Source organism: Protopterus annectens, chromosome 12.part0, assembly GCF_019279795.1.
Source record: "Protopterus annectens isolate FY-2018-M chromosome 12.part0, PAN1.0, whole genome shotgun sequence".
NCBI classification, from domain to species: Eukaryota; Metazoa; Chordata; order Ceratodontiformes; family Protopteridae; genus Protopterus; species Protopterus annectens.
In genome coordinates, this window is record NC_056746.1 from 1,185,729,153 (window position 1) to 1,185,756,894 (window position 27,742).

A 27,742-nucleotide genomic window follows, 5' to 3' on the forward strand; every position below is an offset into this window, starting at 1 on the left:
AAGGCCAGGAGTACTCTCATTCTAAAAAGAGGCTTAGGGATTTCTTACTCCTGCCCCAGCATAGGCCTTTAGCTATCCCTCCTGTACTAGACATTGTTGATGATGATTTTTGGAATATAGCTTGGCCCCTGACTCTTTAACTCCTGGTCTCAGAAAACTTGATAGATATTACAGGGTTCCTGACTCTCACAAGTTCTTTTTTAAAAATCCTACTGCGGATCCTGAGACCATTTCACAGGGACCCAAGGGCATTAAGCCTACTATTGCCAAAAATCCTACCCCCTCTAATAGAGAATCCAGGGTGCTGGATAGATGGAGTAAGAAGGTATACACTTCTACAACCTTAGCCATTAGGGCCTTAAATTGCCAGTTTCATATGTTAAAGTATCAGCAACATATTATTGGATTGCTTAAACAGAAAACGATGTTGATTCCTGACTGTGCTGAAATTTAAGGATTTACAGGATTTAATGCATTCTGCTGAACAAGTTGGAAAACATACTTTGCAATGTAGTTTTGATTCACTAGAGGCATCTTGCAGGGCTGCTGTCACTGGGTCTGTACTTAGAAGGCATGCTTGGCTTAAGGAGCAGTCTTTGCCAGATCATGTTAAAGCTAAATTGCTGGATGCTCCTTTAAATCAGGACCGCCTGTTTGGCAACAAAGCAGAAGAAGTTGTTAAAAAGATGGAGGAAAAAGCTAAATCTATGCAAACTGTTAAAGATTTCCTACAAGTACAGCCTCCAAGATTTAGTAGGCATTGGCCCTCTAAGAATTGGTCCTTTCATGCCTCTTCCAGGCCTTTTCAGTCCAAACCCAGAACCAGCAGAACACCCAGGCTTCAGTCCCAGGTTACGCACAGGACTAAGCAGTGGGGGGCTCCCACTTCCAAATCAGGGAGTAGTAAGACTCCCCCCTATGGTAAACTGTCTCAATGACTTAACCTTAAAACTTCCAAGCACTTCTCAACTGACTTCTCCTTTAGGGGGAAAGATTGCTCTGCAGGCAAAAAACTGGGAACTCATTACCCAGGACAAATGGGTTTTAATATAGTTTCCCAAGGATACAGATTTCACTTCCACACGTTACCAACCCCAAACGGTTGGCCAGATCTACCCCTAAATCAGTAGACAGAGGCTCAATAGCAAGTACTCTCTCTCTCTTAAGCATAAAGGCTATTCAAACTGTGCCAGGAGAGGAAAAGGGACAAGGTTTGTACTCCAAGCCTTTCCTGGTACCCAGAAAAGACGACTCATGGTGTCCTGTCCTGGACCTTTCTATCTTAAACACCTTTTTGGTGATTCCAAAATTCAAGATGCTAACTCTTCACCAGTTACTTCCTATGCTAGGCAAAGATGTCTGGTTGGCAACACTGGATTTAAAAGAAGCCTACCTGCACATCCCAATCGGGGAATCTTGCAGAAGATACCTATGCTTCAAAGCAGGCTACATGCACTATCAGTTCTCTGCACTGCCCTTTGGCTTATCTACTGCACCCACGGTATTCACAAAGTGCCTAGTTCCAGTCATTGCATTTTGCAGGCAAAGAAATATTCAAATATACCCATACCTGGACGATTGTCTAATTCAGGCAGAAAGCCAGGGCATACTTTTGAATCACCTGGCATTTGTGCAAAAGGTGCTAACTTGTCTGGGGTACACCATAAACGTAAAAAATCAGAAATGGTACCCTGTCAACAAATTACATACCTGGGAGCAAGCTTGAACACAACTTCCCAGATGGCTTACCTCACACCAGAGAAACAAATTTATTTGACAACTTACTTCAAACTAGTGGCCACAAAAACCCTACTATCTGCAAGGCAAATACTGCAAGCTTTGGGGTTCATGGCCTCCTGCATTCTACTAATTCCATATGCAAGACTGCATATGAGGAAACTACAATGGTATCTAAAAAGCCTATGGTGTAACATTCTCAGGATCTAGAAGCAATGATTCATATCATACCTTGCCTAAGGTTAGAATTCCTTTGGTGGGCAGAGGCCTGCCACCAAAACAAGGGACTACCATTCACTCTACCCCTGCTGCCCAAACCCTAACAACAGACGCATCAGACTATGCATGGTGGGCTCACCTGGCAGGGAAGTGCATTCAGGGCAAATGGAACCCAAGTCAAATGCACCTGCATGTCAATAAAAAAGAAAAGTTAGCAGTACAGAATGGTCTAACAGCCTTCAAGGACCACATTCTTCCAGGACAATTAATGCTAAAGACGGACAACACCACTGTTATGTGGTACATAAACAAGCAGGAGAGTACCCATTCTTACCCCGTCTGCAGACCAGCCATGGCTCTGTGGACTACAGCCTTGAGCAACCAAGTGCATCTACAGGCTCAATTCCTGCCAGGAAAACTAAATACACTGGCAGACGAACTAAGCAGAAATCTCATGGACCCACACAAGTGGAAACTGGAACCAAAGACTTTCAACATGTTGATAAACAAATGGGGGAGCCCAGATATAGACCTGTTTGCCTCCCGCAGAACTACCAATTGGACAAACTCTGCACAAGGACTCCCCACAAACAAGCGTGGAAAGTGGATGCCCTTTCCTTCAGCTGGAAAAATCTATCAGTTTATGCCTTTCCTCCTCTGCTTCTCCTCTCCAAGGTACTACTAAAGATCAAACAGGACAAACCAAGGATGATACTGATTGCACCAGACTGGCCACACCAGCACTGGTACCCCCTCTTGCGCAGTGTGTCACTGCTAGCCCCATGGCACCTGTCTCAGACCCCTACCCTGCTGTCACAGCAGGAGAAACAGATTCTGCACCCCCAGCTTCAAACCCTGAACCTGGCAGCCTGGCTAATCACCTAAGCTCTCCATTACCATCCCTCAGTAAACAACTGTTTGATGTCATTTTGGAGGCAAGGAGGCCTAGTACGAGAAAATCTTATGCTGAAAAATGGAAAAGATTCTGTGTCGGGAACCAAACTTAAGGGATGGCCACAGCAGCTCCCAATTTACCTCCGATTCTTCAATACTTAACTGAGATGCTTCACAAGGGCCTTTCCTTTTCTTCCATCAAAATTCACGCCTCAGACATTTCAGCTCATTACAACACAGAGCCACCCCTCTTTTCTCACCCACTGATCAAGCAGTTCCTCAGAGGGGCCAAAAATGTAAGACCACCCAGAAGAGCCCCAACTCCCGCCTGGGACCTTAACTTTGTATTGGAAAAGCTCACTCTTCCTCCTTTTGAGCCAGCTGCAAGTTTATTTATTTATTTATTTGCAGTTGGTTTACCAGGATAGTCCATTGGGCCAAAATGAACCCGTTTTCAATGGAGTCCTGGGGAGAAAAGCTCCAAATAATCTAGGTTACAGTAAGTTATTATACAAAAATTAAGATTCAAACAAACAATTGCAGTAGTTTCCTTTCTTAGAAAACAGCTTTCCTTTTAGCAATCACTTCAGCAAGAAGGGTATCTGAATTACAGGCCCTTATGGCAGTGGAGCCTTTCATAATCTTTCATGCGGACAGGGTGTCCCACAGGACCAATTCCTCTTTCATGCCCAAGGTGGTATCCAGTGTGGCTGTTAATCAATCCATTCATTTGCCAACCTTCTTTTGTAATCCACAGAACAAAGGGGAACGGATACTGCACTCCTTAGATGTGCACAGACAGCTTAGATTTTACTTGGGCAGGACTAAACCTCAAAGGACATCTGAACAACTGCTGGTGGCATTTGCTGCAGGGGCAGAGTGGAAGGCTGTTTCAAAAGCAAACCATTTTTAAATGGATAGGTCATTGCATTAATTTCTGCTATAAGCACCATGGAAAACCTATCCCTCAGGGGATAAGACCCCATTCAACCAGGGCTGCATCTACTTCTAAAGCCTTTCTCTGAGGTGTCCCTACCAGAAACATCCTAGAAGGTGCTACCTGGAGATCTGTACATACTTTCACCAAGCATTACCATTTGCCAATTTTCTCTAAATCCAGAGTTGGCTTTGCCACTGCAGTCTTGATAGGCCTTATAGCTGGACCTAATTCTATCTAAATTCCTCCTCCCGTCCTTAGCTTTGGGAATCTACCCAAATGTGATGACTGCAACAGTGAAACATGAAGAACATAGTACAGTTGTGTACACTTACCATAAATATAGATGCTCAAGTGTATTCACTTTGCAGTCCTGGTTACCCTCTCTCCGGCCCCCGGACTTCTTTTGGCTATACCTCTACTCTCCTTTACTATACTTAAAAGCTTTTTGGTGTATTTGCTTTTTTGTTGGAGGCATAACCTTGGATATATATATATATATATATATATATTTAATAATATATAAATATATATATATATTTGTATATATATATATAAATACATATATATATATATATATATATATATATATATATATATATATATATATATATATATATATATATATATTTAATTGCTTCCCATTGGGGGGGGGCACCTGACATCTGGGCAAGAAAAACTGATGTAATGGCATCGGCTGCATGCTTTATACCCCTGACTGCCTGATGTCACGGAAGATGAGACCGCAGTCGACGCAGGACCCAAGACTTTGATAATCAGGCCGACTGAGGGCTACTGCAAGCAGATAACCCAAATGTGATGACTGCACATCTACATTTGTGGTAAGTGTACACAACTGTACTTTTTGGATCTCAGTGCTTTGAGCAGGTCGGTTCAAAGTACCAAATTTCAGATGGATGTGCTCAATAGATCTTCAGGATGTGTATTATCACATAAAAATAGACAAATGCTCCAGAAAATGTCTGCACTTCCATCTGTGAAGCTGGGAGAGCTGCTCTTCTCCACGACTGAACCCCTAGTCTCCTGTATGCCTTTCCCCCAATTCAATTCATATTCCAGTTTCTAGAGAAAGCCAACAGGTCGAAGAAGAAGATCATTTTCTTTGCTGCTTTCTGGCCTCTACAGATATGGTTTCCCTTTCTGTGGCCTCACCTAATTCAAGAACTGTGGACTCTGGACCCAGCTCCAGAACTATTGTCCCATTCCGAGGGACCTATTCACCTGAATCTTCAGAATATCAAGCTCACTGCATGGCTTCTCCAGTTCCAATGATGGCATTCTTGCCTTACTTCCCCAGTTCAGCTAATTGTTTTAGCCTCCCATAAACTTTCGACTAAATGTTTATACAGCAGCAAGTGGCAAAAATTTTCGAAATGGGCTTCAGACAGTAATCTCGACTCATATTTGGCACCAGTTCATAAGGTCTTGGAATTTTTAGCATCGCCTTTCGATGCAGGGGCATCCTCCTCAACTATACGGGTTCATCTAGATGCAATTTCACATTTTCATAATAGTCTAAATGAAACGGCTCTAATGTCGCACAAACTGTGTAAAGCCTTTCTGAAAGGAACCCTGTTACTGAGACCTCCATATAAGGATCCATCTGCACCTTGAGACTTGAATCTGGTGCTGCAATCTTTAATTAATTCCCCATTTGAACTGTCTGCATATTGCGACTTGAAGTACATATCCTGGAAAACCTCCTTTTTGGTTGCTATTTCTTCTGCTAGGAGAATATCTGAGTTACAGGCCTTATCTTGCAAGCCTCCTTATGTAATCTTTCATAAGGACAGAGTATCTTTGAGAACAAATCCATCTCTTTTACCAAAAGTAGTATCTGACACTAATATCAGTCAGACTATACACCTTCCTGTATTTTTTCCCACATTCTCGAACAAAAGAGAATATTGTTTGCGTTTGTTACATGTTCACAGACAATTAATTTTTTACCTGCACAGAAGTAAGGAATTCAGAAAATCTGATCAGCTGTTTGTTTCATTCTCTTCTGCTACTCTGCGCTAACCAGTTTCTAAGGCTACTCTAGCTAGATGGTTCAAGGACTGCATAACCTTCATTTATAACAAAAGGAAAGTGCAACTGCCAGGACATGTAAAGGCACATTCTATGAGAGCATTAGCCACTTATGCAGTCTTCCAGGCTAGAGTTTCTGTAGATAATATATGTAACAGCAACGTGGGCATCCCTGCATACCTTTATTACTCATTACAAGCTGGATCTGGTCTCTAGGGGATGGTCATCCTTTGCTTCGATGGTGCTCAGGAATATTCTTCCATGAGACCTCTCAAGATTTTGGTAGCTGGGGACTCTGTCCCACAGTCAAGGATTAAGTGAAGATTGACAACATCAGATAAAGAAGTTATGTCTTACCATAACGTTCCATCTGTGTTGTCGATCTTCACTTATCCTTGACATCCCCACTATCCTTCCCCTTGCCTTTCGGGCTTCTTGGTGGAATGGATCTATACCAACAGACTGGATTATTCCTTTATGACTACAAATATGCTCTGTGGTCTGTTATTTCCTGTCTGTCACTATCTTATGCAAACTCTATCTGAGAGGTAATCTTGAGAGGAGTATTCTGGGTAGAGCTACATTCGAGAGATTTTGGAAGATGCGAGCTGGAGTAATAGCCGAGTCAGTTCTGTGATTTGGAACCGAACCCACATTCAGGGATAAGTAAAGATCGATAACACAGATGGAATGTTATGGTAAGACATAACTTTTTCCAACAGTTGAAAAATGATTCTGCTTTTTAACAATGAGACCACTAATGTAAATGTTACTAGTCTGAGATTTGTGAACAAGTAGAGGGAGGGCTTTGAGGTACCTTTGGTGAAGACATCTGCCCATAAGTCAGTGAATGCTACTCATAAGTATAAGGAACTGTTTGTGTGTTCTCCTACTGTAGGTATGTAGATAGTGGGTCCATATCATAATCCGAGACACACTTTGCAGAGCTTACAGCATTAAAGAATACTGCATTTGTAACACTAGGGTAGTGGCACATATAGCAAATGCCTCAGCTGTGAAGACTTTATGCAGGGAAAGCTACTATTAAACTGTCATAGCATATTTATAAGCATGTGTAGGCTATATCAAGTAAGAGCAGTAACACTTTATTTAAGCATTGCACCACATGCCCAGCAATTGTTATTCATTTTTTCTGTGTGATTGATCAAGTCAGATTGGATTGTGGTGGGAGGGATTTTGATAGCTTGATTGATAGAAAACTGCACTGGCAATTTCTGTGCAATGCGTATCATCCTCTAGTCTTAAAGAATGTGTAAGCATCAAGCTGCTCCCAGTAGCACAGACTGATAAAGCCTTTACTGCACCCTAAATGACCCGTGTTCAACCATCCGCATGGATGATAATGGAATTGGGCAGGGGAAGATGGGAATAAGTGATCATTGCCAGCTCATCCATCCTGGGGGAAGTGAAGCACCCTAGGCTTACTGCAGTAGTATCATTACAAGTCTGGTGAGCTCTGTGCTACAGGTATTAGACCAGGGGTTCGGGAGGTTGTACATGAGGGCAAGTTTGCATGCACCCCCTGAAGCAAACCATCTCGGAGCATGCAATGCTTCTACTGGGTGGTAGGAGTTAGGATATACTCAGCAACTCACCAGCAGCTGTATGATGCTGCAGCAGCATCCTTTATCTCTTCACCAGTCCCTGATGTGAGCCGGGTTGAGCCCAAGGGAAGTTAAGGCAGGTCCAGTAGACCTGGTCAATGAAGAGAGGAGGTGGTGGATCAGCTGGAGGGAGGAATTAAATAAAAATGTGATCTGAAGTTGCTACCTCTGAACTGATGCTAAAATACATTTGCATATTTTATCTTATTTTTATTACTTGTACAGTAGTGTCACACCGTTTTATTTTATTTACGTTCATATTTGTATTATAGCCTGACAACAGTTTTTTTTTTCATTTGCTCTGTTATGTTAGTGGTAAGCAAGCAGATTTTCAGTAATAAAAGTATTTTATGTATTAATATTTAGTTTATTTTAATTATTTATTTGTTTGTTTTTACTACTTCACTATATATGTTTTTAATGATGTTTTGAAACTAATTGGTGATTTCAGATTAAATTAACATTGCCACATCTTATTTAAACTTCCTTAAAATTTTAATTTTTGTTGTAATGGAGTCTTGAATGTTTTGGGAGCAAAAGCACTTAGTTAAAATCTGTGTTGCTCATTCTTTTACAGAATGTTTTTTTATTTGTTATAATCTTTATTTTGTTTGTATTTATTTGGTCCCTTGAAAGTAGATTTGTGCCATGAAATGAAAAAAAAAAAACTGAAGAAGAAACGTTTCAGTTTGAAAATACTAACAGTAAATTGTCTACAGAAATTGTAATGTCTAGGTAGTAGTTTTTTATAGCTAATCGCTTAATAAGAGGGTAGTTTGTAATGTAAAAGAAATTTGGTTCTGTGGCAAAAAAAAATTAAGAAGGGAAAAAAGCATCACTGAGTAACACCTCTGGTTTGGGAATATATTTTGAAGTTAATCCATTAATTGACAAGTATGCGTTGCTGTCAAAATAAGTACTGAATCTGGAAATTAAAAATACAGCATACTACAAACAGTATAAGAATGCTATATTAAATCAGATGTTTTTATTGCCTAATTAACTGTTATGGGATTACCTAAAGGTGAAGAATAGATGTTATTGTAATCCAGGTGACTTAATGATTTTAATTTTCTGCATTTACTGATATCCCTGGAGTAAAAACAGATTGATGCAAGGAAACTATTGAAGTAATGTATTTTAAAAAGTACTGGCTGCAATAATTATATAATCTAGATTTAGCAGAGATGCTGTGTGATGACTATGTGCTGTTCTTTATTTTCCAGTCAGATCCACTTGGGTTGAATGCTGCTCCAATGCCATCAGATGGAGCTCCTGTGGTTGAGCCTGCTCCAGTGGATAATAAACCACAAAAACGACGTCACTCTGAAGAAGTCCCACCATCTCCTGTCTCTTTAAAGAAAGCAAAGGTAAGTACTCTATTTTCTTGTTTACCCTTTCATTTGTCTTTATTTAATTTTAGTCACTACGCATTCTATTCAGGTTTAATTCTTCATTTTTACATTTTTATTTTAATTATATCTTAACATGAGTGACATGTTCATATCTTTTTTCAATGTTGCCAGCAAGTGTTTCACATCTTGGCTGCTTTAAGCACTCTTCTTATTGTCTGTGGTAGTCCCAAGTTGTTTGCTTCCCTTATCAGCCAAAATGTGCTTCTGTTTCATTCCAGTCACAGATAACATGCACTTAACTGTTTGTGTACTAGAGAGTCCTGTTTTTGCCCTCTCATCCAGGTTATGCTTTCTGGGTAGTCCTCATTGTCAATCCTTCTATTCAGAGTATGCTTTCTGTCTCAGCTCTTCCTTCAGAGGCCACACTAGCTGTAGTAGTAGTATTAGAAGTAGTATTACTAATAGTAGCAGCAGTAGTACATGTCTCAGCCCTTCCTTCAGAGACCACACTAGCTGTAACAGTAGTAGAAGCAGCAGCAGCACGATGGTCTTCATATTTCACTGTTGCAGTCATCACACTTGGGTTATCCTGCCAGGGGGTAGCCCTCAGTTGGTCAGAATACCAGAGGCTTAGTATTTCTGCGTCGGTTGCTGTCGATCCAGGACTGATGTCAAGTCGTCAGTGGTATAAAATCAGGCAGCCGATGCCATTACATCAGTCTTTCTTGCCGAGGAGCCCGAAGCAGTTCGCACGAGTGCCGGTTGGCCACTACCTGAGTTTTGTTTCCAAATTGAAGTTGAAGTCTTCTAAAGCTAAATACCCTGTTGGAGATCCTTTTTCTTGCTCTAATCGATGTCAGAAAAAGTTAACAATTGTCTCGCCTGTGGAAAGCAAATGCCACACCGAGACTTCCAGTCTTACTGCTTCACCTATTTAGGCCCAGACCATGCCGTACCTCGCTGTCGCTTTTGTGCTTTGTTCAACGCCAGAACTATATGTCGTCAGGCCCTTATTGTAGATAAATATTTTTTCATTCGGTCTCTGTATTCCAATATGGCTTCGGTAAGCCATGTCACTACCGATCTTCCAAAAAAACATAAGGATAAAGACAGATATATAGACAGCACAGGTCCAAAACTGCCGACGATGCTTCCGTTAAGCTAGTTGTCAGTTCTCCGGTCCTCAGTGAAGTGCTTTTGCAGCCCCAGATACTAGCTTTTGTGGATTCCCAGGCCACTGCCGAGACCTATTTGGAGTCTGGTATGCCGCGAGACTCTTCTTTGACTCAAGATCCTGCAGATGTCTCTACCTTGGATGGGTCGGGAGCCGCTGAGCAGGCACCGGCTTCCGAGGAAGTTCTTCGCACTACTGATACACGACACAAACCGATGACTTCTTTCACGTCTTCAGTTCTTTCTAAAACTACCAAGTTTTTAAGGCCCAGGGTATGAACTACGCCTAAAAAAACAACGACCCAAGTGCATGCACCTGCTTCCATGTCTCAATCTCAAATGCTTAAAATGGCAGAAGACCTTATCATGCTTATTAGTGGAAGCCAGCCTACCCCTTCCAAAAGAAAAAGAGACTTGTCCCCAGCAGTTGTATCTGACCAGTGGAAGGAGCCAGATACCATTGAGCCCATTCCAAGACAACCTTACATATTCTTAGCACCCCTAAGGGTAGAACCCACTGGAGCAAAGAAGTCTCAGTAGATGATATGGTGGTGGCGGCAGCCACTAAAAAAGACCTAGCAGAACAGAGCTTGTCTGTCCATCCACCAAACAAAATGTCTGGGGCACTGGACAAATTCAGAAAGTGATTCTTTGCCTCAGCAATTTTCACCTTGAGGTCTCTCAACTACCTGGCACATTTCACAAGACTACAGAGAAATTTGACTAAGGAGCTGTCAGATTCGCTGACCGAGTCCAAGTCTGCAGAAGATTTCAAAAGATCACCCTCTCAGCTGGCCACTCTTTTGTCAATTTGCATCACTTCCATGAGGTTGATCTCTCACACAGCTGAAGGCATCTCACAGGCGGACAGTTCAGGCATTGCCATAAGGAGACATGCATGGATGCAATTGTGTGACTATGTAGAGCCTTTCAAAGACATCTTTCATCAGTGCTCCCCTTGATGGTACATCTTTATTTGGCTGATCGGTAAAAGAAACATTTACCTGCAGCGAATAAGACCCTGTCTGCTGTGGGAATCAAATTTTCTACCCCTCAATGAACTTTTTCTAGAAATCTGTGAGGGGGGTAAGAAAATGCGGTTTCACAAATCTCTGGGACCTTTCCAAGATCCACATAGGGACAACTCCTCTAGAGGCAGAGGAGGTAGTACCCATGGTAGACATTGCCCCAGAGGCAGAGGAGGCCCGCAATCCATGATTCCTTTCTGGACAGACCTTTTCAATGCTCATGAAGTGCTACCCGACTGCCCACCTGTGGAGGCAGTCGGGGGACGATTGTCCTTGCGCCCAGATGCCTGGGCAACTATAACAGAAAATTTCTGGGTTCTAAAAATAATATCCAGAGGCTATTCCATACAATTTTTACAGCCCCTATTTACAAAAGTAAGAAGCTTCCCAATGCTCTACCCAGTCAGAGGAAGACAGCAGCACAAGAAATTTAAAAGCTGCTAGACAAAACAGTCATCCAAGAGGTCCCACCAGACTAAATAGGATTTGGAACTTACTCATGCTTCTTTGTAGTGCCCAAAAAAACAGGGGACCTGAGACGAATTTTGTATCTAAGCAAACTGAATCAGTACATGAAAAAGTCAAAGTTTTGAATGGACACTGTATAGTCTATTCTGCCATTTCTTTGCAAGGATGACTGGATGTGTTATGTAGATCTTCAGGATGCATGCTATTACATCAAAATCGACAGGTGCTCCATTAGACACTTGTGCTTTTAGCCAGGAGCCAGTCACTACCAATTCAGAGCCCTGCCCTTTGGACTCATCACAACCCCCAGGATGTTCACCAAATGTATGGCAGTGGTGTAGCTCACTTGAGATTCAAAGGATTCATTGTTTCCATATTTTGATGACTGGCTCTTCACCGCCCCCTCCATGCATCTCCTTCAACAATCCAGGGACTATTTGCTCCAAATTTGTCAGCCACTGGCAGTAACCATCAGCTAAGCCAAATCAAATCTAACACCAGTACAGAGCCAAGAGATGTTCTTCGTGTTTCACTGTTGCAGTCATCACATTTGGGTTATCTGCTTGCAGGTAGCCCTCAGTTGGCTTGATTATCAAAGTCTTGTGGCCTGCGTCGGTTGCTGTCTCATCTTCCATGATGTCAGGTAGTCAGGGATATAAAGCATGCAGCTGACGCCATTACATCAGCCTTTCTTGCCGTGCGGTGCCTGAAGCAGAAGCAGTTTGCAAGTGCTAGTCGGCCGACTCCTGAAATTTTCATTTTCGAGTTTCAGAACCGAAGTCTTCAACAAAGCTAAGTACCCCATTGGGGAAACTTTTTCTTGCTGTAAACCAATGTCAGTAAAAGTTAACAATTGTATTTCTTGTGGAAAGATTTTCATTCGTACTGGATTCCTTGCTTAGGCCCTGACCACGACGTCCCTCGCTGTTGGTTTTGTGCCTTATTCAAACCTCGAACTATTCATCGTCGGTTCATTTTCGCATCTAAATATTTTGGTACTCAGTTCAGTTATCCAGAAATGGCTTCGGTAAGCCACCCGACTACCGACATTCCGAAAAAACTGAAATATAAAGACAGAGACAGGCTGCATAGGTCCAAAGCTGCCGACAACGCTTCCGTTAAGCTAGTCACCAGTTGGCTGGTACTCAGTGAGGCGCTTTTGCAGCCCCTGATACCCGCTACTTCAGATTCGTAGGCCTCTACTGAGACCCATTCAGAGTCCGGTGTGCCGCGAGATGCTTCTTCGACTGTGGAACCTTCGGATGTCTCTACCTTGGATGGGTCTAGAGTCACTGTGCAGGCATCGGCTTCTGAGGGTGTATTCAGGCCTACTGACTTGCATATTAAACCGATGCCATCTTCTTCTTCAAGGCCTAAATCTTGATCCACGACTAGAAAACCAACCCCCAGGCCACATGGTCAGGCCCCTATGCCTAAAAAACAAATGATAAGAATGGCTGAAGACCTTATTATTCTAATGAGGGGAAGCCACCCTTCTCCCGCTGAGACCTAAAACTGATTTTCCTTCTGATTCTTCTGATCAGGATTCTGAAATTTCTGTTTTTTTCTGCTGACCAAGAGTTGCCCTTATCTAGCTGTGAGGATTCTGATGCAGAGGACTCCATTCCCTCTGCTTCCCCTCCAGAGGATTTCTCTTTTGGTGAAACTTTGCATACTCTTAGGGAGCATTTCCGCTAGGAAAGCCAGGATTACTCTCACTCCAAAAAGAGGCTTAAGGAATTCTTACTCCTACCTCAACACAGGCCTTTAGCTGTCCCTCCTGTACTGGACATTGTAGATGATGCCCTATTGGAATCTAGCCTGGCCCCTGACACTTTACCTACGGCTCGCAGAAAACCTGACCGGTATTACAGAGTACCTGACTCTCACAAGTTCCTCTTTAAGAATCTTACTGCGGATCCTGAAACCATTTCACAGGGACCCAAAGGCATTAAGGCTACTACTGCCAAAAACCCTACCCCCTCTTTTAGAGATTCCAGGGCCCTGGACAGATTGGGTAAGAAGGTTTACACTTCTGCAACTTTAGCCATTAGGGCCTTAAACTGCCAGTTTCATATGTTAAAGTTTCAGCAGCATATTATTGGATTGCTTAAACAGAAAATGATGTTGATTCCTGACTGTGCTGAAAATAAAGAATTACAGGATTTAATGCATTCTGCTGAACAAGCTGGAAAACATACTTGGCAATGTGGTTTTGATTCATTAGAGGCATCTTGCAGGTCTACTGTCACTGGGTCTGTACTTAGAAGGCATGCTTGGCTTAAGGAGCAGGCTTTGCCAGATCATGTTAAGCTAAATTACTGGATGCTCCCTTAAACCAAGACTGCCTGTTTGGCAACCAAGCAGAATAAGTACTTAAAAAGATGGAGGAAAAAGCTAAATCTATGCAAACTGTTAAATATTTTTTGCAAGTACAGCTTCCCAGATTTAGTAGGCACTGGCCTTCTAAGAATTGGTCCTTTCCTGCCTCTTCCAGGCCTTCTCAGTCCAAACCCAGAACCAGCAAACCACCCAGGCTTCAGTCTCAAGGTACTCACAGGCCTAAGCAATGGGGGGCTCCCACTTCTAAAGCCGGAAGTAGTAAGACAACCCCCTATGGTAAACTGTCACAATGACTTAACTTTAAACCTTCCAAGCCGTGCTCAACTGCCTGCTGCCTTAGGAGGAAAGCTAGCCCTGCATGCAGAAAACTGGGAACTCATTACCCAGGACAAATGGGTTTTGAATATAGTTTCCCAAGGATACAGATTCCACTTCCAAACGGTTGGCCAGACCTACCCCCAAATCAGTGGGCAGAGGCTCAACAGCAGATTCTCTCTCTTCTAAGTATCAGGGATATTCAACCTGTCCCAGCAGAAGAAAGGGGACAAGGTTTTTATTCAAGACTTTTCCTGGTACCCAGAAAAGACAGCTCCTGGCATCCTATCCTAGACCTTTCTATTCTAAACATCTTTTTGGTAATCCCAAAATTCAAAAGGTTAACACTTCAACATCTGCTTCTTATGCTGGGCAAAGATGCCTGGTTGGCAACCTTAGACTTAAAGGAAGCTTACCTGCACATTCCAGTAAGGGAATCTTGCAGGGAATACCTACACTTCAGGGCAGGCTGCATGCACTATCAGTTCTCTGCACTTCCCTTTAGCTTATCTACTGCGCCCAGGGTATTCACAAAGTGTCTAGCTCCAGCCATTGCATTTTGCAGGCAGAGAAATATTCAGATATACCCATACTTGGACGATTGTCTGATTCAGGCAGAAAGCCAGGACTTGCTATTAAAACATCTGGCATTCGTAAAGAAACTTCTAAACTCACTGGGGTACACCATAAATTAAAAGAAATGTCACCTAGTACCTTGCCAACATATTGTATTCCTGGGAGAAAGCTTGAACACAACTTCCTAGATGGCTTTCCTCACTCCAGAGAAACAAGTTTATTTGACAACCTACTTCAAACTACTGGCCACAAAGACCAAGCTATCTGCAAGGAAAATTCAGCAAGCCCTGGGGTTCATGGCCTTTTGCATTCTACTAATTCCATATGCAAGACTGCATTTGAGGAAACTACAATGGTATCTAAAAAGCCTATGGTGTCAACATTCTCAGGACCTGGAATCAATGATTCCTATCATTCCTTGTATAAAGACAGAGTTCCTTTGGTGGGCAGAGGCCTGCTACCACAACAAAGGGCTACCTTTCACTCTACCCCCTGCCGCCCAATCCCTAACAACAAACGCATCAGATTATGCATGGGGGGCTCTCTTGGCATGGCAGTGCATATTCAGGGAAAATGGAACCCAAGACAGATGCACCTGCATATCAACCAAAAAGAAGTGTTAGCTGTACAGAATTCCCTGACAGCCTTCAAAGACCGCATTCTTCCAGGACAATTATTGGTAAAGACAGACAGCACCACAGTTATGTGGTACATAAACAAGCAGGGGGAAACCCACTCGTACCCTCTCTGCAGACTAGCCATGGCTCTATGGAGCACAGCCTTGAACTACCAAGTGCACCTACAAGCTCAATTCCTGCCATGCAACCTAAATTCACTGGCAGAAGGCCTAAGCAGAAATCTCATGGACCCATACGAATGGAAACTGGAACCAAAAATGTTCAACCTTTTGAGGAACAAATGGGGGACTCCAGAGATAGACCTGTTTGCCTTCCCTCAGAATTACCAATTGGACAAATTCTGCACAAGGACTTCCCACAGTCAAGCTTGGAAAGTGGATGCCCTGTCCTTTACCTGGGAACGCCTCTTGTTGTTTGCCTTTCCCCCTCTGCCTCTCCTCTCGAAGGTTCTGCTAAAGATCAAACAGAACAAGCCAAGGACAATACTGATTGCACCAGACTGGCCATGCCAGCACTGGTACCCCCTCTTGCGCAGTATGACACTGCTGAAACCATGGCATCTGCCTCAGACCCCTTCCCTGCTGTCCCAGCAGATGGGCCAGATTCTGCACCCTCAGCTTCAAACCCTGAACCTTGCAACATGGCTAATTCCTTGAGCTCTCCAATAACATCCCTCAGTAAGCAGGTGCTCAATGTCATTCCGGCAGCAAGGAGGCCTAGTACTAGAAAATCCTATGCTGATAAATGAAAAAGATACTGTTCCCAGAGCCAGACTCATGGGATGGGCACAACGGTGCCCAGCTTACCTCATATTCTTCAGTACTTAACAGAAATGCTCCACAAGGGCCTATCCTTCTCGTCGTTTAAAATTCATGCCTCTGCCATTTCAGCACATTATAATACTGAACCACCCCTCTTCTCTCACCCCCTGCTAAAGCAATTCCTCAAAGGGGACAGAAATTTAAGACCCCCCCCAGGAGAGCCCCTACTCCAGTCTGGGACCTTAACTTTGTATTGGAAAAGCTCACTGTCCCTCCATTTGAGCCAGCTGCAATTGCAGAGTTGAAATTCCTTTCTTGGAAAACAGCCTTTCTTCTAGCCATCACTTCAGCAAGAAGAGTGTCTGAATTACAGGCCCTCATGGCAGTGGAGCCCTTCATTATCTTCCATGCAGGCAGGGTTTCCCTCATGACCAATCCTTCCTTTATGCCCAAGGTGGTGTCTAGTGTGGCCCTAAATCAGTCCATTCATTTGCATACCTTTTTCCCAAATCCACAAAACAAAGTAGAACGAATACTGCAGTCTTTGGATGTGCACAGACAACTTAGATTTTATTTGAATAGGACTAAGCCTGTCAGAAAATCTGAACAGCTGCTAGTTGGCTTTGCTGCAGGGGCAGAGGGGAAGGCAATTTCAAAGCAAACCATTTCTAAATGGATAGCCCATTGCATTCATTTTTGCTGTAAGCACCATGGAAAACCTACCCTACAGGGGATAAGATCACATTCCACCAGGGCTGCATCTACCTCTACAGCCTTTCTCAGAGGAGTCCTTACCAGGGACATCCTAGAAGCTGCTACCTGGAGCTCTGTACATACCTTCACCAAGCATTACCACATACCTTTTTTTTCTAAATCCAGAGCTGGTTTTGCCACTGCAGTCTTGCAGAGCATAATAGCTGGCCCTAATGCTCTCTAACTTCCTCCTCCCTTCCTTAGCTTTGGGAATCAACCCAAGCAACTGAGCTACAAAATATAAGTATCTTGATTTTTTTTTGATTATTTTTACAGATTACTGTTTTTACAATTTAATATATATAAAGCACTTTGTCTATTCAGTATCTTCACAAATCTTTATCTGTTTAAAAACATTCATTTGTCTCTGCAGTGCTTGCTGTCTGTAGGCTATTGTGTAAACTGAAACATTTCCTCTGTGTAATTATCTCTTGGCTAGTGGGGCTGGTTCTTTTGTGTTCTTGTAAAAAAAAAAAAAGAAGTTTCTGTCTTTGCACACAGTGCAGACTGGAGAAGTTGTTGACTGCAACTGAGCTACAAAATATAAGTATCTTGATTTTTTTTGATTATTTTTACAGATTACTGTTTTTACAATTTAATATATATAAAGCACTTTGTCTATTCAGTATTTTCACAAATCCTTATCTGTTTAAAAACTTTCATTTATCTCTATAGTGCTTGCTGTCTGTAGGCTATTTTGTCCCACCCTTCCTCCCTGTTGGTGTCTTGCTCTTATACTTGGTGGCTTTGCAGTTGCCCGCCCCTACTGTGACACACCTCCCAGTCTAGTGTCATTAGCTCATTCTGCTTAATACAGAGAGAACATTTGATAAGGCCTTCTGTTCCTCCTTTTTCCCTTTCAAAAAGTAAAACAAAACTTTTTTTTTTTCAATTTCGCCTGAACCTTCTTGTGTTCTGACTGTCCTTCTCAAACATTTTGGAAATATACAGTATATTTCAGAGCATTTGTTATAACTGTATTTGCTATAACTGATTTAAGTATTTTTTTTCTGGCTTTTTGATTATTTACTGCTTAGTGACTGCATTTTAGCCTGTTTATACAGCTCTGCATTCTATTTAAACTGTTTTTGTGTTGATTAACTGTTTTGCACTTTTAAAAAGTTAGTTGCTTAATTTTACCTGTAGGCTAACACACTCAAGTACGCTAGCCGCTTAAAAGCATTTATAGCATTTACTGTCTGTTTTTCCTCTGTTTTCTGCAAAAAAGAAAAAAAAAATCTTGTTTTCCCGCCTTACTGAACTAAAATAGTCCAGTCTTCAGAGTTTGCTGATCTCTGGGCTTTGGCTTGGTTCCTGTGCTATTCCATATCCTTATTTGGATAAAGGGAAGCTTCTTTGTTCACCAGTGGGAGTGGGGAGCACTGAGCAGCCTATTTGTCCCTAGAGCAGTGGTTCCAGCCAGAAACTTGTAGTCTATTGGCCATTTTGGGTCAAATTCTAGCTCTTTTCAACCCCCTGCTATAAAGCCCGCTTTAGCGTGCCTTTGCGTGATTTAGCGCGGAGTTGCCCATAGAGCACCATCGGGCAGCGCCGGTTAAACAAGGTTAAACTATTTCTGGCTCCGTAAAGTCTGCTCTTCAATTTTTCCCTTAGAACTTCTCTACCTGCAATCTAAACAGTCTATTCTCTATCTCAAAAGCTCAGCACTTGCTCCTAAAGCATTTTTATATAGGTAAAGTACTTGTATACTAAACAAAGTACTACATTAGCCTAGAATCCCCTTGAGTACCCATTTCCCTATAGGTCCCTTCTGACTCAGTTACACAGCAAACTTTTTCACTTTTTCTAGCATGTCGAAGGGTCAGTTGCTAGCGTCCTCTCCTGTTCAGCTGGTGAATCTGGGCATCTTGAGGCAATGTTACAATTGCCTCATGTACACAGACAACCCACTCCTTCTCCCACAAAACACAAATACATGTAAGAGATGCAACTATATTGCCAAACTGGAGGCTGAGCTCTCTCAACTCAGGACTGGCAAGACCAGACAGGAGGAGAAGGAAACCACGCACACCACAAACCCAGTTTCACGTAGAACTATCACAACTGCAAAACAAACACATAAACACACAAAGACATACTCGGAGGCACTGATCAAAAATCTACCAAAACTACAGAGGCCTCCAAAGCAGACACCCAAGCAACTGCCACCTCAAGACATAAGACATGCAACACATAGTTCTCAAAGTCAGTGTGCTAAACAGTCACAGCCCTTAAGGCCAAACACAATGCCAGACACACTTGTTATAGGTGACTCTATAGTCAGACACACTGACGTCCCACTCACCAGACTGAACAAGGAAAAGATCACAGTAAGCTGCCTGTCAGGCGCTAGAATCCGCCACATAACACAAGCACTCAGGTCACTCCACAGCAAGTACAAGTATGACTCAGTCATTGTCCATGCCGGTGTGAACGACCTGAGACGTACCTCCCTGGACTACATGAAAAGAGACATAGAGGAGCTCTCAGATTAAGTAGCCCAGGCCGGTATGACCGTGACCCTGAGCAGTATCCTACCCTCACCAAGAATGATGCCACAATACAGAGACAAAATGATCAGCTTTAATAATTGGCTTAATTACTGGTGTCATTCTAAGGGGATCCAATGTCTGTCTGCCTGGGATGACATGCTTGACAAGCCACGCTGCATCGCAAGGGATGGCTTGCACCTGTCACCCCTGGGCTTCCGGATATTGGCAAAGGCTGTTGCCACCCCCATAGTGCCTTTTTTAGGCAAGGCTCAAATGATAAACCTACCACCTTAGAAAACAAAAATGGAGAAAAACTAAGGGTAATACTGCTCAATGCCAGAAGTCTAAACCTCAAGATGCACCGAAGCCCTCCTCAGTATGGAGAACATCGATGTCTGTGCTGTGACTGAAACCTGGTTCAAGGCTCCTGAGAGCACCCCAGCACTATCAGGTTATACCTCATATCATGCCCGCCCCAAAATCCGGACCGAACCACAAAAGGAGGGGGGTATCCATATTCATAAAGGATACCCACACCTCCAGGTTAGTGGCAACGCACGAAGCATCGGAGACCATCCAGGTGCAATTAACTATAGGTAAAACTGCCCTACAGTTTGTAACATGCTACAGACCACCTTCTCAAACTCAGGAAACCCACACAGCCTTCCTGAAGACACTAGAGAGTATGAATGTCTCTCCAAACACCATCATATTGGGTGACTTCAATTACCCAAACATAGACTGGGAACATTACTCAAGCCCCAACACCCTAGCCCAAAGGTTCCTGGAGTTCATAAACTCAAATGCTATGGAACAATTAGTCACCATTCCCACAAGAGGAGAAAATATACTAGACCTGATCATCACAAACATGGGGACAAAATGCTCCACACCGGAAGTATATCCCTCATTGGTGAGATCAGACCATAAATTAATCTCACTGGAGATCCACATCCGCCCCCACCCCAGCAAAAAGACCACAGTGAAGAACTTCTCAAAAGCAAACTTCACACTTCTTAAGACTGAGTGGTATCCTTCAAGGCCCCCGAGCCAGTGGAAACCACAACCCACGCTGCTGAAACCCTTACAAATGCCTTCTACGAGCACCTCCAGGAATGTATGGATCAAGCAATCCCAAATAAAATCAAGACCCTTTCCACCAAAGGCAGGCGCCCGGTCTGGTGGACCCCAGCCATAAACAAACTCTACAACAAGAGGAGAAAGCTACTACATGACAGAGCAAAATCTAAAAGGGAAGGCATCTCTGATCAATACTAGCAAAAAACTACGATCACTCATAAAATCATCCAAGGCCAACTTTGAGAGAAAAATCGCTAATGACACAAAAGACAATCATAAGGCCTTCTTTATCTATGTTAGAAACCTGGGTGGAAACTCCCAGATATGCTCAGAATTAGTCCAAAATGATAAAAAAATCACTGAACCCACAGACATTGCCAACATACTGGCAGACAGGTTCAGTGCAAATTTCTCCTTCCTCCCCAAAGGAGAAATATCTATCCCAGCAGAGTCTAGCCTCCCAAACATCTCAGATGCCCAGGTGAGAGCTGCTCTCTCTAAAGCAAAAAAACACAGCATCAATGGGACCGGACGGTGTCCCCGGCTGTGTGCTACAGAACTCAATGAGGAACTAAATCCACACATAAGGCTGCTGTTTAATCTTAGCCTTACTACAGGATACGCACCCAAAGAATGGCGACGGCAACTGTGGTCCCACTCCACAAAGGTGGTGCTTCTACGGACCCTGGAAATTACCGCCCATAAGCTTGACGAGCCTTGTCTGCAAAGCTATGGAGAGGATCATAATGGAACTCATAAATAAAGACATTGGGGACCTACAGACACTGGATCCTACCCAATTTGGCTTTGTCAAGGGCAGATCCTGCCTCTTGAACTTGGTCGACTTTTTCAAACAGTCACTAAGGCCATTGATGAGGGTAAGGCAGTTCACACAGCCTACCTTGACCTAGCAAAAGCGTTCACACAATACCCCACTCGGGCATCATAGAAAAGCTCACCAGCTTAGATGTAAACCCATATGTCACAAGATGGGTTGCAAACTGGCTCAAGGACAGAACACACAGGGTTAGAGTTGCTGGTGCCATGTCAGACTCTAAGCCGGTCACGGTGTCCCACAGGGCTCAGTCCTGGGCCCCTCTTGTTCGGCATTTATTTTTCTGAAGTGCAGGCAAACATAGGGGGATTGTGGCTGACAAAATTTGCAGATGACTGCAAACTGGGCACCATAATTGACACTCCATCAGACACAGACATCCTCCAGAGAGGTCTCATAGAAATGGATAACTGGTGCCAGAGCCATGGCCTTAAGCTAAATGCCAAAAAATGTATAGTCATACCCTTCGGGAAAAAAAAGGTAACCCCTAATTACCACATAGGTGGTAATCCATTAAACACGGAAGAAGTTATCAGGGACCTGGGGACCCATGTTGACAGTAACCTCTCTTTTGATACTCACATTGCCAAAGTGGTTAGGAAGACCTTCTACATTGCCCACCTGATCATGAAGGGATTCACATCCAGATCAGGAGAGGTCATTGTACCCCTGTACTCTTCACTTATCAGACCAATGATTGAGTACAACGCCCCATTCGAATGTACCTTACCCGACACCTGCAGCAGTTGGAAAGACCCCAAAGTTCCTCACCAAAAGGATAAAGGGGCTCAAACATATGTCATACGATGCCCGACTGAAGAAACTCCAGCTCTATTCAGTCATACCGTCTGCTCAGAGGTGATCTGTGCCTGACATACAAGGCCATGTCCAACCCGGAATTAATGGACATGCTCCACCTCAAAAATCCAAATCCACCAGAGCCACGAGAGCAAGAGACTTAAACCTCAACACGGATATAAATAGGACGTGCTGGAGGGACAGATTCATCACCCAGAGACTCCCTACACTATGGAACAGAATCCCAGTCCATGTGAGGCAGAGCCCCTCACTGACTCTGTTCAAGAGAAATCTTGATGAGTGGATGGGAGATCGTAGGTTTACCCCGGGAATCATCTCTGTATCACTGCTGGACAGAGGCACAGCAAACTAATGGGTATAGTATTCTCATCCTAAGGGGTGGTGAAAGCCACACACACTCTGGCTAGGCTTATAAATGCCCTAGGGCTGATAGCCTAGTATGAACCTATGAACCTATGAAATGTGATGACTGCAACAGTGAAACACGAAGAACATAGTACAGTTGTGTAGATGTTCGAGTGTATTCACTGTTACAGTCTTGGTTACCCTCCCTCCAGCCCCCTGACTTCTTTTGGCTCTACCTTTCCTTCTTGTTTGGTGTATTTAAGCTTTCTGGTGTATTTGCTTTTTGATGGAGGTGTACCATAACTTATAATTGCTTCCCATTGTGGGGGCACCTGACATCTGGGGCAAGAAAAACTGATGTAATGACATCGGCTGCAGGTTTTATACCCCAGACGACCTGACGTCATGGAGGAAGAGACCGCATCCGATGCAGGAATCCAAGACTCTGGTATTCAGGCCGGCTGAGAGCTACCTGCAGGCAGATAACTCAAATGTGATGACTGCAACAGTGAATGCACTCGAGCATCTACATTTATGGTAATTGTACACAACTGTACTTTCTACCACCCCTATTGGCCATGGTGACTATGGATGCTTCCCAACTGGTGTTGGGTGGCTCTACTTGGGAAGGACGGTCCAAGGCACGTGGTCCCCTCTAGGGACCAACTCACATATCTGTGTTCTGGAGATGGCAGCAGTCCTATTAGCGTTGCTGGCATTCCAAGATGTTCTTCCTCTAGGGACTGTTGTGATTCAGACCAACAACATATCTGTTGTCTGGTACATCAACAGACAAGAGAGAACCCAATCTTACCCTCTCTGCAGAGAGGCTGTGAGTGTGTCGCAATGGGTGAGCTCCACCAACTGATTTCTGGTGGCAATGCACAGTCCAGGAAAAAACAGCATTTTAGTGGACAAATTAAGCAGGTCCATTCTGATGCATCATAAGTGGTCTCTCAAGCAATCAGTTAAGGAAGAGATTTTCCATCTTTGGGGCCAACCTTGCAGCTACCTCTTTGCTCCCCACAACAATAAGTACAGCAGGTATTTTGCTGTGATCTCCCCCCTCAGGGGGAGTTGCCAAGAGGTGGTCTAGTCCGCGTTTGGCCATCTGGTCTCCTTTATGCTTATCCTCCACTTCTTTTGATTCCAAAATTCCTACAGAAAGCAACTAGGTTGAAGAGCTCAGTTATCCTCATTGCTCCCTGCTGGCCTCGACAGGTTTGGTTCCCCTTCCTTTGGTGTCTTCTTTGTTATCCTCCATGGATGTTGGACCCAACTACAGATCTCCTCTCAGGGTTGAGACATTCCAATATCATGGCCCTCAAACTGACTGCATGGTTTCTCCACTTCCAATAACTGTCAGACAGCCCAGGCTTTCTTCCCCAGTATATACCATTGTATTATCCTTGCAAAAAGACTCCACCAAGAAGGTTACAAGAGCAAATAGAAAAGATTTTCCCTTTGGGCTTTGAAAAATGATGTTGACCCTTTTCCTCTCCCGGTTTCTGCTGCTTTTGAATTTCTGGCTGTTCTTTTTAAAGAAGGAGCTTTCTTTTCTTTGATTAAACTGCAGTTGACAGCTATTTCAAACTTTCATACAGGGGACAGAAATTATTCCTTGGCTTCTTCAAAATTATGTAAAGCTTTTCCAAAAGGATTTTTTCTCCTTAGACCACTAATAAAGGACCCTTCACCTCCCTGTGATCTGACTGTAGTGCTGCAAGGTCCGACTCCAAAACCCTTTGAACCTTTAGCAAACAAATGATAATAGCTCCTGTCATGGAAAACAGCTTTAGTAGCTATCACTTTTGCAAAAAGAATTTCTGAACTCAAGTTCTCTCATCAAAGACTCCATACATTATTTTCCATAAAGACGGAATTATTTTATGACCAAACCCTTCCTTTATATCTAAAGTGGTTTCCCCAAATCTAACATTAACCAATCCATTTATTTACCACTTTTCTTTCCAAATTTTTCAAAGAAAGGAGTATACATGTTACATCTGCTAGATGTGCACAGACAATTACATTCTCATCTACACAGAATAGAAAAATCAGATCAGCTATTTGTTTCCTTCTCACTGCAAAGATTGAGTTGTCCAGTATCTAAAGTTACACTAGCTAAATAGATCACAGATTGCATTACTTGGGTCTATTCTCGACAAGGCATCTACCTACCAAGTCCACCTAAATCCCACTCAACTAGATTCATGGCCACTTTATCTGCTTTTTGGTCAAGAACCCCTATTGATGTATGTAATGCTGCTTAGGTTGTATGATATATAGCAATATATGTGAAGTATAATGTTTGTAAGCGTGAACTTGTTAATACAGTTTGATTATTTTTATGTAAATGTAAATTTCCCTGTCTCACAAGTAATAAATTCAATAAAGGTGTTTACAAAAAGAACCCCTATTAATGATATTTGTGTTGCAGCCACTTAGTCCAGTGCTCATACCTTTGTTGTGCATTACAAACTGGATCTATTATCCACAAGCAGAGATGCCTTTCGTTCAGCTGTTCTCCAAAATATCCTTCCATGTGGGCCACCCAAGATCAAAGCTGGGCACTCCATCCCATTCATTGAGGAAGAATGAAAAGGACAACATCAGATTTAAAAGTTATGTACTCACCATAACTAAGCATCTATGTTGTGCATTTTCATTCTTTCTTAACACCCCCCCCTTCCTAAAATCTTCTGGAGGAACCTGTTGGATTATTTTATTAGAACTTATAGTTCCGGGTTTGAGCCCTATTCTTTCAGCTGTCCCTTTGTCTCTCTAATTTATGGGGATTTTATGGCAACAAACTCAATCTGAGGTGCTGGGGATGGAGTAGGGCATTGTGGGTAGAGGGAGGAGCTCAAGAGTTGGACCCAAAGGCTAAGTATGCGGCCAGTTCAGATCCAGGGATTGGATCCATAGCTCATTTGTTGAGGCAGAATGAAAATGGGCAACACAAATGCATGGTTATGGTGAGTACATAACGTTCAATTTTTTAATTTCACATATGACGTACCATTAGTTCTTGGACTGTTGCACAACAATGAAAAAATGAAAAGTGGATATATTGTTTTGTTTGTTTGCTTGTTTATTTAGTTTTTTGTATTTGTTTACCAGGAAAGTCCATTAGAGTTATATTCATTTTCAGAGGAAACCTTAGAAGAAACGCACAAGTGATTTACATAAATTTTCAGTGTGAAAATGAACTACTTGTACAGCTAGGGTTGCCACCTTTTCAGTTGCCAGAGTGGGACATTTTTTGTAGAAACATCAGATTTTCCAGGGCAAAACATACCCACAGCCAGTACAAAGGACAGAACTTCACTTTTTATGCCTAAATAAAAGCTTATTCCTGTAGCGTTATAGTTGTTTATTCTATTTCTTATAACATTTAGGTGTTTCAGATACAAAATAATTGATAAGCAAATTGACACCACAGCCACCGAGCCCAAATAAATCCACGTCCAAGAGAAGCGCAAACAGTTTTTAATGTTTCACCAAAAATAGTAACGCAATCAACAGCACGTTTTCGTCTTCAACTTCATCAGCTTAACACATCACTATAAAAATACTTGTGTTTTATACTCTCCCTACCAAATACAAATTCAAATGAGCCAATCAATATCAAGCATCTTAACTGTTGCTTAAAAAAACTTGTATTTAAATACCATACTATTAAAGAAATGGTGACCATAAACATACACAGTGATTTGAATATGAAGTCCATAAAACACTAACAATGCTTTGATTTGTTAAAAAATATATATATCTGTTTGTTAAAATATATTACAAAAAACATAAAAAAATCTATTAATCAAATACAATAAAATTCAATACTATAAAACTTGTATATCAAATACTGTTCTTGTGATGTCTAGCACCATCTAGTGGTGTTCCTTGATGAGCCGTTGAACAGTTTGTTGTCAAGTTGTGAATAACTTAACATACGGAAAGTATTTCACATTTTCAAATTCAGCCTTCTATAACAAGATGTGAACATAAAGTGTAGAAAACATTATATTTAGAGTTTTGCAGCTCTTAGTTTTAAAACAGGTGCTAGGGATACCATGTCATTAATTTGCTTACTAGTTAACTTTTTACCACTTGCTGCTGTATTTCGACAAAATAATTGATGTTAAGTTGTCTATCTCGCCTTCATTCTTGCTGGTTGGGATCGGAGCCGAGGATCGGCTCCGACTCGGCCATCTTCAATAGCTCGAGAGCTGTTTACTGGCTTGAGGCTACCCTTATCCCATAATGCCTAGCGATAGCTACCCAGATCTCGTTTGCCGCTTCAGCTGCGAGGTGTCGTTTTTCTGGCTCAGGCTTGTATAGAATTTTTTGTGTAAATTTCTACTAGAATTTAACTCTTCTTGTACTTTATTATTAGCGATAGTTTTGTTTCTGTGGTAGATGCATGTTTGTTCTATAGTATCCCTCCTTTTGTAGAACTCGTTTAACTTAGAGAGTCCCCCCCCCCCTTTATTCTTGGTTAGCCGTTTAACTTAGAGGCTTTCCTACTGCTTTTTTCTTATAGGCTAGCCGTTTAAATTAGAGGCTTTCCTATTACCTTCTTAAAAAAAAAAAAAAAACCTCTAATCTATATCCTTTCTAGTAGGTGTGTTTTTTGTTCTTGTAGAACTGAATATTGCTCTTTTTTATTGTTGGCTAAATTGTTTGGTTTCCTTCTACAGTAAAGTATGTCAAAGGAATCTAAGGTTTCTGGGTTTAAGAAGTGTGACTCATGCTGTCAAAAAATGTCTCTGACAGATGGGCACACTTCTTGCATCTATTGTTTAGGCGCAGTGCACCTGCAGAACTCTTGTTCTGTTTGCCATGCCTTTAGTCCAAGAGTCCTGCAGGAGCGTAAGAATAAGTTGATTCTTAGGGGTCTATTAAAACCCCAGTATTCACCAGCCAAGAGCTCACAGCCAATGAAATCCCCTAAATCCACTAAGCCGTCGGCTCCAATTTCAGAGCCGACTTTGGTACAGAATTTACCTTCTACTTCGGTTCTGGCTGGCACCGACAAGACAACCTCCCCGTCGGCTCCATTAGAGGCTTTGGAGCTGTCGCAGAGCCACAATAGTCTGAGGTCCCCTTCTTTAGAGTCGGTGCATTCGGTTCCTCGGTCTCCTTTACTTCAGAGCGAGCGTAGTCACCGATCCTCTCACTGCTCTCGATCCTCTTGGCTGTCGGATCATGATGTGGAGAGAATAGTCAGTAGGTTGCTAAAGTCGCAAGCACTAGCTAAATTGTTGACCAGCCCTCCTCAACAGGTATCGGCTCTG

The 27,742-nt window shown here is 42.7% G+C and overlaps 1 protein-coding gene across 1 annotated transcript in view; it reads left to right on the forward strand.

Annotated features, from left to right (window-relative positions):
• Positions 1–27,742, forward strand: part of PCIF1 (phosphorylated CTD interacting factor 1) — a 797,200-nt gene that overhangs the window by 199,226 nt on the left and 570,232 nt on the right. Inside the window, exon 4 of the mRNA XM_044090229.1 lies at positions 8,691–8,834. Coding sequence (XP_043946164.1) covers positions 8,691–8,834 — 144 coding nt within the window. The remainder of the gene's footprint in view (positions 1–8,690; positions 8,835–27,742) is intronic.